The sequence below is a fragment of the Myxocyprinus asiaticus genome, chromosome 44, assembly GCF_019703515.2.
Source record: "Myxocyprinus asiaticus isolate MX2 ecotype Aquarium Trade chromosome 44, UBuf_Myxa_2, whole genome shotgun sequence".
NCBI classification, from domain to species: Eukaryota; Metazoa; Chordata; class Actinopteri; order Cypriniformes; family Catostomidae; genus Myxocyprinus; species Myxocyprinus asiaticus.
The window spans coordinates 30,808,508-30,819,960 of NC_059387.1; the positions used below are offsets into that span (position 1 = coordinate 30,808,508).

At 35.6% G+C, this 11,453-nt stretch overlaps 1 protein-coding gene across 2 annotated transcripts in view; it reads left to right on the top strand.

Annotated features, from left to right (window-relative positions):
* LOC127434636 (epidermal growth factor receptor-like) overlaps window positions 1-11,453 on the top strand; it is a 37,005-nt gene that overhangs the window by 22,447 nt on the left and 3,105 nt on the right. Inside the window, exons 6-26 of one of the 2 annotated variants that reach the window (XM_051687514.1) lie at window positions 9-127; window positions 626-767; window positions 1,719-1,835; window positions 1,951-2,077; window positions 2,178-2,251; window positions 2,351-2,441; window positions 3,077-3,279; window positions 3,551-3,683; window positions 4,052-4,142; window positions 5,615-5,772; window positions 5,971-6,009; window positions 6,295-6,436; window positions 6,530-6,652; window positions 7,031-7,129; window positions 7,606-7,791; window positions 8,529-8,684; window positions 9,087-9,162; window positions 9,948-10,094; window positions 10,341-10,438; window positions 10,670-10,840; window positions 10,967-11,036. In XM_051687514.1, coding sequence (XP_051543474.1) covers window positions 9-127; window positions 626-767; window positions 1,719-1,835; window positions 1,951-2,077; window positions 2,178-2,251; window positions 2,351-2,441; window positions 3,077-3,279; window positions 3,551-3,683; window positions 4,052-4,142; window positions 5,615-5,772; window positions 5,971-6,009; window positions 6,295-6,436; window positions 6,530-6,652; window positions 7,031-7,129; window positions 7,606-7,791; window positions 8,529-8,684; window positions 9,087-9,162; window positions 9,948-10,094; window positions 10,341-10,438; window positions 10,670-10,840; window positions 10,967-11,036 — 2,562 coding nt within the window. The remainder of the gene's footprint in view (window positions 1-8; window positions 128-625; window positions 768-1,718; window positions 1,836-1,950; window positions 2,078-2,177; window positions 2,252-2,350; window positions 2,442-3,076; window positions 3,280-3,550; window positions 3,684-4,051; window positions 4,143-5,614; window positions 5,773-5,970; window positions 6,010-6,294; window positions 6,437-6,529; window positions 6,653-7,030; window positions 7,130-7,605; window positions 7,792-8,528; window positions 8,685-9,086; window positions 9,163-9,947; window positions 10,095-10,340; window positions 10,439-10,669; window positions 10,841-10,966; window positions 11,037-11,453) is intronic. The other variant, XM_051687515.1, reaches the window with a different exon arrangement.

Here is an 11,453-nt window from a genome sequence, read left to right on the forward strand (position 1 = left end):
ACTGTCAGTGACTCGGTTAAATTGTGCTGAGCAGTGCTCGCGGAGGTGCAAGGGGCCCAAACCCATCGACTGCTGTAATGAACACTGTGCTGCGGGCTGCACCGGACCCAAACCCACAGACTGTCTGGTGAGTGCTCCAGTTTCATTAGTCATATAAAACAGTTTCCTGGGTTTTGCATGGTCATAGCCCAGAAGGTTATACTTCTTGATTGTGTGGAACCTATAAAAGAATAGCTTTACACTTTCAACATTTCAAATGAGAGACTTTTATGTTCATGCGTAATAATATATGTGCAGTATGCAGAAGAAATTACTGAGATTAGTTTAAGAAGGCTACAAATATACTATAATCCTTTTGTACAGTAAAGGATTTAGCGTTAAAGCACACATAAAAATGTATGGATGTTATTGCTTTAGATTACAAAATAGGGCTGGGTATTGATATAAATTTCACGATTCGATTCAATTCTGATTCAAATGGGTGAATGCCAGTTATAATGTCCATTCTGCTAACATGTGAAAGAAATTCTCTCTCAACTAATGCTTATTCATTTATAGAGAGGACGATAAAATTTGACCACAGTCATCTTTGAGCAATGTTGCTGAAATTCTACTTTTCTTGCAGGCCTGCAGAGACTTCCAGGATGAGGGGATGTGTAAGGATGCGTGTCCTCGTCTTATGCTGTACAACCCAAACACACACCAACTCGTTCACAACCCTGACGGGAAGTACAACTTTGGAGCCACCTGTGTGAAGAGATGCCCTTGTACGTTTGTGTGAATATCGCAAACTAAGATCGCTGAGATCAAATCAGATAATTCAATGCATAAAAAGCTATGGCGGTACATTGGGTTATTGCTATTGTTGAAGTGTTTGCTGTAAAATAGCATTACCCTAGAGATAATAATTATTACAATTAGGTCTACCAGTCAGGCTTGCAAAGACACACCCAAAGGTTATACAGAATATTTAACAGGGTGTATGTAAACAAAGAACTAAGTTCTCTATGGTGTTAAGGTTTATTTTAGGTAAACAGTAAATTATAAGCGGTAGACGCACAAAAAATGTGTAGCTATTAATAAGTATAATATTAATAATAAAACAGTCTGTTTTTAAACAAACTATGATTATACTGTATTATTATATTATATTATATGTGCATATATTTTAATTATACACAAAAATGGTAACTCTTTACAATAATGTTGTTTTTGTTAAAATTTGTTAACAACATTAGTTAACATGAACTAACAATGAACTTTACTTGTACATGACTTATAAATCTTGATTAAAGTTAATTTCAACATCTGCTAATATATTTATAAAATTAAAAGTTGTATTTGTTAGTTAATGCATTAAAATAAATAAAGTATTTATTTAATTGTTTTTAAAAAACAATTATTTTAATTGTTATATTATTATATATATTTATTATGTTATATAACACATAGTATACTAATATGTATATATTTTAAATAAAACGTTGAATATATTACTGTATTATGAGCTAACATAAACTAACAATGAACAATAATTTTTTTCATATAAATTAACATTAAAAAAGATTTATAAATTATGTAAAAAAAAACATTTCATTGTTAGTTCATTATCCCTAATGCATTTACTAATGTGAAATGAAAAGAACCTTATTGTAAATTGTTACGAAAAAATGTAATGTATTTTATTTACTGATTACAAACTACTTTTTCTGCTGCAGACAACTTTGTAGTGACAGATCACGATGCTTGCGTTCAAACCTGCAGTGGTATTATGCATGAAGTGGAGGAGGACGGAATAAGGAAGTGCAAAAAATGTGACGGCTTGTGCCCGAAAGGTCAGTTGTTTTTTATATTATTTTTTTTGTTACACAATACAAATATCAAAAATATTAAATATATGTGTAATCAGTTGCTTAGCATCACATTGAAAGTATCTGTGTTTTTGTTTAGTATGCAATGGCCTTGGAATGGGAGTACTTGCAAATGTCATGTCGATCAACGCGACTAACATTGAATCTTTCATAAACTGCACCAAAATAAATGGTCATATTAAAATAATGCAGACAACTTTTCAAGGGTGAGATTTGATTGACTAACTCCAAACTGAATACATTTCTTCTTTATGCCATATGTTTAATCTCACTGGCTTTTTTTTTTACACAAATATATGTCAAAAGGGACGTATTCACAAATACTTCAAGCATGGATCCTGTGAAACTCGACTATTTCAAGACAGTGAAGGAAATTTCAGGTAAACTAATCCAACTACTGAAAAGTCTTTAGCAAAAGTTTTTCTTTGTCTTTTCTGCAAGGTAGATCATTATTTAGCTCTGCTCTTCATTTCTTTTAGGGTTTCTGTTAATTCAAGACTGGCCTGAACACCTCAAGTCACTCAGCACCTTTGGGAATCTGGAGATCATCAGAGGAAGAACTAAACATCTGTGAGTTTCGTCTTTGGTTTGTCTGTGAGGTGCTTTGTCACATTAGATTATTGCATTATCAAAAGTCGTGTTTAGGATTTAATGTCTTGTTAAGACATTGCACTAGTGGCACCAAACAGAATCACAAATTCTGTTCTGGGTGGTAACATGCTGGTTGCGAATTTTGGGATATTGCATAAACAGTGCTAGATGGGAACACCAAGATGCGAATCCAAGATGCTTCCAAGAGGCAAATAAAAAAATGTATGTCAGTGCTCGCTTCAGGTGGAAAAAATGTTTATGGTAAAAAAACATGTGCATAAACAATGATGGTAACACATTTACCAAACATATTTTTATAGAATTTATATAGAAATATAAATGCACATCAAAGTCATGTGACTTTGCCTCAACAAGTCATATGAAGCCTTTATTCTCAAATAGTTTTTTGTGATATTCTGATTTTGCACGTAAATTATTTACATGACTAGTGTTTCCACCTTTTAGGGGCGTCAACCTACAAATTACTTACTTATAGTTGTCTCTGCACATTAAACTGGGTTAGGAGAATCCATTAAATTAATTGTATTCATTATTTACTAAATCAGCTTCTGTCCTTGTCTCTCTCCCTCTTTCATTCTGGTTCACAAATGCAGGGGCACCGTCAGTTTTGCCGCCTTGAATATCCCACACCTGGAGTATCTTGGCCTGCACTCACTAAAGGAGATCAGTGACGGTGATGTTGTCATTAAGAACAACCCGCGCCTCTGTTACGTTGACGGCAGTTACTGGCAGAAGCTGTTTAGATCAGAGAAACAGTACATACGATCTGGCAACAATGCAGCAATGGACAGCTGTGGTAAGGGATGCGTAGACGTGCTCAACTTACATGGCCAAAATATTCTCTAAAGACTAGAACTGTGAGACAGCCGTGTTAAAACAACTTATTTTCTTTGATGGTTCAAAGTCGACTACACAAACAAATCTGGTCCTTACCAGTGAGGCTGAGTTCAGGTTTCAGCTTAGTTGCTGTGCAGACCTCTATTGTTGCTCAGTCAACAGTGTTAGTATGCAGCAGTATGCAACAGAGCAAGTGTACTGAAATAAAAGCTCTCATGTGTACTCTTTAGAGCAGCAGAACAGTACCTGTGACAGCATGTGTGGAGGGGAAGGCTGCTGGGGCCCAGGGCCGTCCATGTGTATTTCCTGTCAGCACGTCAGCCGTGGGGGGTGCTGTGTCAGTCACTGCAACCTGCTGGAAGGGTGTGTGCCAACCTTTAGTTCTCTTTACAGCTATTTCAACATACACATGATGTTTTTATTACATTGTAATATTGACAACATTTGTATTTTATGAATACAAGAGAGTAGAAGCAGTTGACATGCACCTGTCAGAAATTTTAATGGGACAGTATAATGGGATAGTGATTGTGATCACCATTCACTTTCATTGTATAGACAAAAAATCAGTGTCAACATTCTTGTGTTTCACGGTAGACCGAAAGTCTTTTGGATTCGGAATGACATGTAAATGTCGGAGTAAATGGCAGAATTTTTGTGTGAACTAACCCTTTAAATGTTAAATTAGTTGATATTGGCTCCTTGTGCTGATAAGAACTGTTTTTTTCCAGATCGCCCCGAGAATACATGTCAGAGAACAAGTGTTTGGAATGTAACCCCGAATGCAAGATTCTGAACGGGACTGAAAGCTGCCATGGCCCAGTATGTCATACCATGCTTGTTTAACTCAGGGCAATCAGCCTTTGCCCATTTAGTATAAACTATTTTAATTATAAATTAGTGCTTGCTAAGACAATTGCTCATACTTATTGTTTGCTTATACTTAGGATTAGAGATGTATACAAACCAGAGGTCGGCCGATAGTGGATTTTGCCGATACTGATAACTAAGGTGGTGGAAATGGCGATGACTGATTAATCTGCCGATTGTTAAAAAAAATAATCGTAGTCATTCCATACTGTGATGGGTACAGACATAGAGGCTACAAGAGTCCAAAATAAAATAAAGCCCTTGCTTCAGTTTTAAACACTTGGTTATTAAAAGGTGCACTCAGTAACTTTTGTCTTTGTGTCATCTTGGACTTACAGTGACACTAGCGGCTTGGATGCAGCATAATTTAAAATCAATAGTTTTCAGTTTCAGATGCCATTTAAGAAATTTGGTATTCACAGTCAGCCATGATTACTTTAATCAGTGAGTGAAAGTGTCAAATATCAGGATGGTTACTGAGATTAAGCGAGTAGTATTCGGCTGGTCATGTGATTCTAACATTGCAGACCCCATGTGCAGACCCTCTTTTATAGAACAAAACAGCTTTTATAAGGTTGCTCATATGACTGGAGTCTTCATTTCAATGTGAGTGCTCATGATTTCCTACATATATTGCAAAATTACAATTCATGTCTTTCAGAAATTAAACTTTTTTAATGAGGAAAAAATTACTGAGTGCATCTTTTATCAAAATAACAAGATATGCATTTAAGTGAGGATAAAAATATGAATGAAGATTGTAAATGATGAAAAATGTAGGTCTCTAATTGCCGCTGTAGAACCAAGCCTTTATAACCATAGAATCCTCAAGAAACCAGCCAGAGAAGAATTATAAAAATAAAAACAATTAAACTATTAGCAACTATCCCCATAGATTTTGCTGTTAGTTCCAAAAAGCAACTATTGACACTAATTAATCGGTAAAACCGATATATCGGTCTACCTCTAATACAAACCCTAAATATTTTACTTTGGTGCATAACTTATCCATGATTTTACCCTAAATTGTGTGGATAGTTAAGAAGAGGTGTGTTAGACTTATGACTAGACTTATGATTTTAGCCTGGCAGACTGTAATACAGACCAAAAAAAAAAAGAAAATATGGAATTGCATTAAAGGAGGGCCTGAGCCCTATCTAGGCACTAGAATATAATGAGCTGTTTTAACTTGGGCCAGTAAGCAACCACCGAGCAATGCCCTAGCAACTAATTAGCAGTGCCTTGACAACCCACAAAACCCTAGCATCATAGCAGAGAGTTTTGCATGGGCAAGCACCACTCACATCTTCTTCAGAATACGTCAAACTCTTAATTTAATCATGTAAACCATAAATGGCAAGGCATCAGGCTTATGAAACAGGTTACAATGCATATGTTTTTCTCTCTGTTTTTCCCAATTTTAGGGAGCTGATCAGTGTACTGAGTGTGCTCACTTCAAAGATGGGCCGCACTGCGTTGCTCTGTGTGCCCAAGGCGTGCCAGGCCTTAATAACCGACATGTCTGGACGTACGCAGACAAAAATGGACAGTGCCAGCTGTGTCATGCAAACTGTACCCAAGGGTAGGAACAGCTTAAACCTGGTATCACAAACCAACATTTCATCCTCTCAGATGATAACAATTATGACAATGTTTATATTTATAACAATATTGATATAGCTTTGTAGTAAACGCAGTCCAGTTATAGGTATAGGGTACAAGGTATAGGGTAATGGCGCATTTAAAAATGAACTATTTTATCATGTTTATGTTACTTTAGGTGCAGTGGACCAGGACTGGAGGGTTGTGAACCTAAAAGGTACGGCAGTTTACGAGTTGTTGTTAGTAGACATTATAATGTAATTAAGTAATAAAAAAAGTAATTAGTGTCATGAATCATTGAAAATAATGGACTCGGGTGACTTTTTCCACTGAATTAAAGAGAACATGAAATCAGAATTACTTTTTCAATGCACATGGTGCTCTCAAGGGGGAACCTGACATTAAGCCTTCTTCACAATGGAAGTTAAATGGGTCGTGAGTGCCATTTTATGTTGACTTTAAGCTGAACATTTTAATAAATTATTTTGTGTTCTCTCGCTAGTTCTCACATGCCTGTGGTGGCGGCTGGCGTAGTCGGTGGGATGCTTCTGATCATGGTCCTCCTCCTCTTCATTTTCGTCATCTTCCGCAGACGATACATCCGGCGGAAGAGAACCCTACGGCGCCTCCTACAGGAGAGAGAGGTGGGTAACCACATGCCTGTATGCAGAAACTAATTTTGTTACATATCATTATTCATGGCGCACCAATCGAACCATATTTATGCCATTCTACAGTTGGTCGAACCTCTGACTCCCAGTGGTGAAGCACCCAACCAGGCTCTCCTACGCATCCTAAAGGAAACAGAATTTAAGAAAATCAAAGTTCTTGGGTCTGGAGCATTTGGCACTGTCTTTAAGGTACAAACAAACTGCACACCACAATAATTAAGTGTCAGAAGGCGTACTAAAATTTTGTAGTGTAAAAACACATTCCTGGTCATATCGTGCACGAGTAATTGGTGCACGTTATTCCAAACAACTCCAATTCTTATTTTTCAAACATTTCCATTTTTTTTTTTTTTACTTTTCACAATCCAATTAATTGCTGATAGACAAAATCCCAAAGTACCGCCCTACATTTTTTGTATCGTTGAATATCTTGTTTCACTCTGAAATAAATCACATTACTGAAGTGAAATGGGTTGCAAATGCTGTTTCGTGTTGACTTTAATTTCCTCAGACAACATGACAGATTTAAGAAATATGGTAATGGTACCTTACATGTCTTTCTCTTAGGGTTTGTGGATCCCTGAAGGTGAGGATGTGAAAATTCCTGTTGCTATCAAAGTTTTGAGGGAGATGACGTCTCCCAAAGCTAACAAAGAGATTTTGGATGTGAGTATTATGCCATGGTTAAATTTCATCTTGGAAATTAGATTAATAAATTGATGAATGATCATCATGTAACATTTGTGACACAGCTTTTCTAATAAAGATTAAAATAGACTATATAGAGCACTATAGTGCCAATAAAGAGCACTATAGACCAGTATTGTAGTCAAGCCTAGAAACCCTAAGACCCAGACAACTAGGCCCCTCGTGTTTCACCTCCTTGTATTCAACATTTCCAGTTTTCCAGAAAACAGAAATTCCTCAGAAATGACTTTCATAAATAACTTTCAGTTTTTAAGACCAGACCAAGGACATGTTTATGTGGTCGTGTGAGATCAAGATCAAGACTCCTCTAGATTGACTGTTTTAAAGACTAGAAATGGTTAACATTGGTCCCAATACATGACATATACTTTAGAGTAAAAGCCCATACAGAAGACTTTAATTTTGATGTTATTGTGTTCATCATGGGTTTTTAGGAGGCCTATGTGATGGCCAGTGTTGATCACTCTCATGTATGTCGACTGTTGGGGATATGCCTCACGTCCAACATCCAACTCATAACCCAGATTATGCCGTTTGGTTGCCTGCTGGATTACGTTCGAGAGAATAAAGACAATATTGGTTCACAAACACTGTTAAACTGGTGCGTGCAGATTGCCAAGGTGAGTTCAAAGTCTCGTTAGACTAAATGGACCCTCAGTATCCAGAAATATATGGTTATTTGCAACTGTTTTTTTTTCAGTGTTAAAATACTTTCTCATATCTTGATATGAAGAGAGTATTGTAAGTAAGCGATTTGTGGGTTGATTTCTCTGAAAAGTGCTCAAAACATTTTGTTTGTGCATACCGACATAGAAACATTGACTTAACCAATGGAGTGAGATTAGTGCCGGACTATCTGTTTATTTGATCATTGGAAGTGGAAAAGCCATCGTTTGAAAATGGTCATTTATGTAATTCACTAATGGCGCTTAAATTACACACTTTATTCATTTTAACCAGCATGGAAATATATATATATATTTTAATAAAATTCAAAAATACATCAAGAAATGTTTACAAGTCTTGAAAGTAACTGTAAATAGTAATCCCAAAATATTAATTGTATTTGAGTCCACAGTATAAGTCTTGCATTAGCCCCCCTACATGCAGTATAAATAAGTGCATAAATAAATATTTATGTGTGAAATATTATGTATAAATAAATTACTAGCACCTGCTCCCACAACACCCATAAACCTCATAAATATATTCACTACATTTCCTCCTGAAAAGAACAAAACAGCAATTTTGGAAGTGCTGAGGCCCGGGCAATTACCTTTAATTGAATGCACACTGCATTCATTGGCATCTTTGCATTTCTTTGGAATTTTAATAACATGTTGACCATTCTCAACAGGGAATGAACTACTTAGAGGAACGTCGCCTGGTCCATCGTGATTTAGCGGCTAGGAATGTGCTGGTGAAGACTCCTAACCATGTGAAGATCACTGATTTTGGCCTGGCCAGACTGCTGGGTGCAGAAGAGAAGGAATACCATTCTGATGGAGGGAAAGTAGGTTACTTAAAAACAGTCCACTGATTCACTGCAAAACCACACAAACATCTTAGGCCATGTTGACACTTAATAATTAATTAATTAATTGCACATTAATTTAGCTTTGTTTACAGCTCTCGTTCACACTGGAACGGCACTGAAAGCGGAGACTTTAGAATAGCTCTCCATAAATGCATACTTGGAAAACGATGACCTTATGAAACTGAAAACCGAGTTTTACTTAGTGTGAACGTGGCCTTAATCACTGTAGTATTAGAATTATTGATGATATGAAATCAGATTGAAAACAGATCTTGTAGTTTTAATATACACAGTGTTAATATACAGTATATTGATATTTAAACGAGATTATTTTAAATTACTAATTAATCAATGCTGCCTTTTCATATATGTTTTTAGGTGCCTATAAAGTGGATGGCACTAGAGTCTATTCTTCAGTGGACGTACACTCACCAAAGTGACGTTTGGAGTTATGGTCGGTGCTTATCACTATATACATTATATAGCACAATGCATTTACTATTTGTTCAATCAAAGTTTATGGAAAATAGCTGTAGAGTAAGTACATTAAAATTAATAGAATATTTGTCAACATACTACTCTTCAAGAATAAGAATAATATTGCTTACCTCAAAAATTCATTTTGACTCGTTCCTCCTTTTCTTAAAAAAAAAAAAAGCAAAAATCTTGGTTACAGTAAGGCACTTAAAATGGATGTGAATGGGGGCCAATTTTTGAACATTAAAATACTCACTTTTTCAAAAGCATAACCACAAGACATAAATAATATGCATGTAAACATGATTTTAGTGTGATAACATCATTAACTAACCTTTTCTGTGTAAAGTTATAGCCAATTTTACAACTTCGTTGCCATGACGATATGTCCACAAACCTAAAACCCTAAAATGACTGTAAAAATTACAATTTAAACAACTTTACAGCTCAATTAATCCATGAGTTTTAACAGAAGAATGAATGTAAGTGCTTTTATAAAATTAAAAGCTTCACATTTCTGTGTTTAAACCCTCCAACAATTGGCCCCATTCACTTCCACTGTAAGTGTCTCTCTGGAACCTTGACGAGACAAAATTTATTTTTGTGTTAATCAATGCCACAAATGCTGTCGATTGAACTTGTATTGAACCCGGAATATTCCTTTAATGACAATTATAGCTTTATTGAATAACCATCAATCATGTTGGTGTTTTTATGAACTTTAAGCATGAGATGTATATCATTACTTGTGGTTGCCTTCAGGGGTCACTGTGTGGGAGTTGATGACATTTGGATCCAAACCATATGACGGAATCCCAGCAAGTGAGATCGCAGATATTCTGGAGAAAGGAGAGCGTTTACCGCAGCCTTCTATTTGCACTATAGATGTGTACATGATCATGGTCAAATGTGAGTGCTAGGCCATACTGTATATATAAGAACAAATTGTGGTTATAAAAACAGGTATTACAAACTTGGAAAAACCAGTTAAACCCGTTTAAAATTAAATCCAAAACAAAGACGTGTTCTATATGGTTTCTGGAAAACTAGCTATTTATGCACATAGAAGTATACAAAGCCTTTAAATGATTAGCACTACCACAAATACTGTTGTACCATATATATATATAAGTATATATATTTTGTTCCATTCAGGTTGGATGATAGATGCGGACAGCAGACCTCACTTTCGGGAACTTATATCCGAGTTCTCAAAAATGGCTCGAGATCCATCTCGCTACCTTGTCATTCAGGTGAATTACCAATGCATTTTGAAATTATTTTCTCAATAAAGTATGTAAATCACTCGACCACTTCAAATGACATTGAAATCTGTTATTATCCCTATTTTAGCAGAAGTCTGAAGTTGGAATCAATTGAACACTAATTTAACAAACATTTGTCATAATCATCCTGGTCGAAGGGAAGATTAGTTGTTTTTCGTTAGAATTACAGTAGACATTTTAATTTGGCTATGTTCACAGGGTGACGAGCATATGTACCAGCCCAGCCCGACAGATTCTACGTTCTACAGGTCCCTAATCAGTACAGAAGATATGGATGGTGTTGTGGATGCAGAGGAGTACCTGCTACCCAACAAAAGATTCTTCAATGGACCTCAAAGAGCCCAGTCTCAATGTCACAATGCAACAACAGTCAGTATCTCTGCCTTAGGACTAGACAATATATGGAATACTAATATTTGTAGTGTTTCTGAGTTTATATCTAGACCTAACATGTTGCAACATTATTAATTCATCTTTTGTTTGTGATGTTACAAGGATGACTACACAAACAGTCTGATTTTGCGCTACATAACGGATCCAACGCAGAAAGACATCATGTTGCCAGGTATTATGATTGTCATGTCAGGTTTAAAAATGATATATGCAACCAAACTGAAGGAAAAACCTTGTTACATCTGATTTAATGTCCCAATGAATACTTAGGTACTTTATTTTATATGATTATTTTCTTATATGGGTGGTGGAGGCATAAGATGTCTGAGTATTTTAGTATGAGTATTTTTTAATCAACTCATAATATGATTGTGTAAGGAAAAGTGTATATTGTAGGTCCTGTAACTGGTCACCATTTCTGTTTTTTTATGTGTGTGTGTGTGTGTGTGTGTGTATACTGTATATATACTGTGTGTGTGTGTGTGTATATATATATATATATATATATATATATATATATATACATACACACATATATACAGTATATCTCTAGTATAAACAAATATAAAAATTGAAAATTGAATATATA